Source organism: Nematolebias whitei, chromosome 1, assembly GCF_014905685.2.
Source record: "Nematolebias whitei isolate Nwh7 chromosome 1, NemWhi1, whole genome shotgun sequence".
Taxonomy (NCBI): domain Eukaryota; kingdom Metazoa; phylum Chordata; class Actinopteri; order Cyprinodontiformes; family Rivulidae; genus Nematolebias; species Nematolebias whitei.
This window is the reverse complement of record NC_056498.1, coordinates 41200255-41203775: the sequence shown is the minus strand read 5'-3', so window position 1 is coordinate 41203775 and position 3521 is coordinate 41200255. Positions and strand designations below refer to the sequence as shown.

The following is a 3521-nucleotide window of genomic DNA, read 5'->3' as shown; positions in this document are numbered from 1 at the left end:
CCCCGCACAGAAAGAAAAACATGTTTTATTTTGAAAATCAGGTCTGCGGAAATTTAGCACTTGGCCCAGTCGTAATGCCCCCCCCCCCCCCAAAGTTCCTCTGAAAAAGGCGAATGACTGGATTCAAAACCGTCCCCACACGGAGACCGAGACCCTTAAACGTTGAAACTCATCGTCCTGGTTTCATTAAGTTCTAGATGCTGGTGTCTGTGGACAGGAAGGATCTCTTGTAGCGGAGCTGAAGGAACTGGTTGCAAACGTTGATCCGTCTACTTGGACTTGTCGGGTTTCTCGGTCCTCCTGGGCACCAGGACCTCCTGGATGTTGAGCAGAACTCCTCCCTGAGCGACGGTCACTCCTCTCAGCAGCTTGTTGTTGCGGACAGACGGCTGCAGGTGTCGGGATGATCCTGGTCCTCCCGCTGTCACAACACCAGCCCCATTTCCTGCTCCAGGATCTCTGTGGTCAGGCACTCGAGCAACGCCGCCAATGTAGACGGTGATGCATCTACAGCACCTCCTTTTCAACTCACTTGGGATTTGGGGCTATATTTGAGGTATTATTTGAGCTTTAGATGTTAATCAGCTGCTCCCAGTTGTAAAAACCACCTTGTTGTCATGGTTACGCTTCATCACGAATGTTCAAAAGTAAAAAGTTTTCAGTAAAAATCCTTCCAGCTGCGCAGCGTCTGACCCCAGAGGAAACCATCGTCTGAAAACAGTGATTTACATCCAGAAACAAGAGGAATTACAGTTTTTAAAAGTAATATCTCTGAATGAAAGCAACAGAGCTGCTCCAACATGCAGCCACCTCGAGTGACGCAATTCTAGAAGGAATGTGTAGACTAGCTGCGGCGGCCATCTTGAATCAGCTTGTAGAAAAAACCATGAACGCAGACGGACTGTGTTCAAACAGAGTCCTCTTCAGAAAACTGAACTCAACCGTTTCAAAACCAACAAACCACGAACAGAAGGTCGCCTGTAGGAACTGAGAACACACACACGAGCACACACACACACGCGCGCACACACACGAGCACACACACACACGCGCGCACGCGCAGCGTACCCTCGGAGCAGCCACGGGTCGATGGCGGTCAGCGCCAGCACCTGGAGCAGCAGCCACACGGCGAACGGGAAGAAGATCAGCGTGAAGGACTGAACAAACAGGTGGAGGCGGACGTGGAGCAGCGCGCTCGTCAGCTCCTGAAGCACACACGCACACAAAATGAGATGTGTCCGAGCTGCACCTGAACGCATCGCGGGGAGAACCTGTTCCTCACCTCCGTTTTGAGCGACAGGCCGCTGTTGAAGAAGATGAGTGAGACGGCGACGTAGGCGATGGTGATCTCTGGCTTCAAAGGGCCTGACAGACAGATTGGGGGGGGGGGTGTTAGTAACCATGGCAACATCTGATCTACACTGTATCAACACATAAAATAACAAAATAAAAAAATAAAAGTGACAAACAGCCAGAACAGTTCTGATGAAGCGAAAAGCAACAGACACGTCATGCAAGGTGGGCGATAATGTAATCACGTGTTCATTTGTATATCTGTTAGCAAAATATCTCCTGAACCACTGGACCGATATTAAAAGTCACGACTGGTTGCACATTTACAGCAGATGAAGTTCTGACAAACTGAATTTATCAAATGAAAAACGGTCATAACTCAGTTTCAGATACTGAGCTCAGGTTCGGTGTGGTAGTAGCCGAGAGTCATCCCTTACATACGATCCGAGTGCCAACAGATCACGGAGATCAGGGGGTGATAAGCATTCCTTCAATGAGTGTTAGTTTCACGACTACATAATTTGGTTTAATAGATGAAACTACATAAACTTTCTAGGTGTTTCAAAATAAAAGCAAGCAACATAAGCAAAAAGTGGTGAAAAGTCCGAGCATCACCTGAAGGCATCACACCAAAAGCAGCCTTTCTCTAATCTACAGGTGCGATAAGAGACTGGAATTACACATAATCTTATAAATTATGTGTTTTACTGTCTCCAATAAACTCTTTAACACAAGCTACTTAAGAACACCACTTTGAATATAAATAAATATTCAGTATGAAGGAAATGTGCGGCTGGAGGCGTTTCTGCTGAATGCAACGTGTCACGGACAGGTAAGAAGAAACCTGTTCGACAGGTAATAAATAATTCAGTTTGGTTAAAAACACTGGACTCGGTTTTCTTTGCCTCCTTCCGACCCGCGGGGGCTCGGGGGCATTTCAAGGCCTCGTCAGTGAACTCCAGAGGGGTTGGAGTTTGGACTCACCTCCCCTGACACCGACGCTCGGCTGCAGTTTGGCCGACAGGATGACCACAACTATCCCGATGATGAACCACTCCTTCCGCAGCCTCGCCACGAGGCCCATAGTTCGGTTCCGGTGGCTCCGCCGCCGGCCTCCTCTGCCCCCGGCCTTCCTGTCGCCGCTGCCGGGATGAAACTTCCACAACTCCGCCGCTTCTTTTTGACTCCGGAGAGAAAACAAGCGGAGCGACTTCCGGACACGTGATCAGCAGCGGCCGTAATGACCGGAAGAGACGCGCACGGCGGTTTTTTAAATTACCGTAATACACGTAAAACAAAATGTTTATTAAGAGACGCCAGAACAACAAACAAACAAACACAAACATGTGCTGTGCATCATCCGGTAAATTATGACATAAAAGAAAAACAAAGAGATTAAATTAAAATATAAGTAATGCAACAGGACAGACTTTAAAGTTTACACGTTTAAAAAAAAAACATTACAGCTAATTTTATAAAGTTTCTGACCAGTTTGATTGGCAAAATATCTAATACACCAAAATATGTTTGTTGTTTCAGGTCTGTTTTGTGAATGAGTCCTGGGATTAACCAGAATAAATCACTTAGAAGTAGTTTATTAAAGCAAACAACATGTTTCTGTTGATACTCCAAGTACTAAACACATGGTGTATAATTTTAAAATATAAACCTTGGTAATGTATAAAGACTCGTCTTTTAAACAGTTTTATGAGAAAAAGGAAGGAAAGAAAACAGCTTGACCAAAGCAGCTGGATTTTAATCTGCAGGCTGTGTGCAGAAGTCCTGGTGTCCTCTGGTCCCCTTCCAGACCACGAGCCGACTCACGAAGGTGGAGGAGGCCGACTCCATGTCTGATTTGTATTTTCTGATCAAGAAGGGAACGCACGTACTGCCCACCATCACCTGACGGACACAGAGGTCAGCAGAGGTTGGACGTCAAACTCTAGGAAGTTATAGAAGGTACACAAGGTGAATACTGTCTCCATCATTCCATCGTGTTGAAGTAAAATGTACCAGGCAGTTTGTTGACGTCCAAATGTTATACTGTATGTAGTAATTAGTTTAAACTCAGCAACATCCACATAAATACATTTTTTCTAGTAAAAGTCCAGAATATATATATATATATGTGTGTGTGTGTATATATATATGTGTGTGTGTGTGTATATATATATATAAATATGTGTGTATATATATATGTGTGTGTGTATATATATATATATATGTAT

At 45.2% G+C, this 3521-nt stretch overlaps 1 protein-coding gene across 1 annotated transcript in view; it reads right to left on the bottom strand.

The window, feature by feature from the left end:
* LOC119414566 (sodium/bile acid cotransporter 7) overlaps positions 1–2534 on the bottom strand; it is a 6956-nt gene extending 4422 nt beyond the window's left edge. Inside the window, exons 1-3 of the mRNA XM_037681700.1 lie at positions 2278–2534; positions 1283–1365; positions 1069–1205 (exon numbers count right to left, since the gene is read on the bottom strand). Of these exons, the coding sequence (XP_037537628.1) occupies positions 1069–1205; positions 1283–1365; positions 2278–2377 (320 nt within the window). The 5' untranslated portion in view covers positions 2378–2534. The remainder of the gene's footprint in view (positions 1–1068; positions 1206–1282; positions 1366–2277) is intronic.
* Positions 2535–3521: the final 987 nt, after the last annotated feature.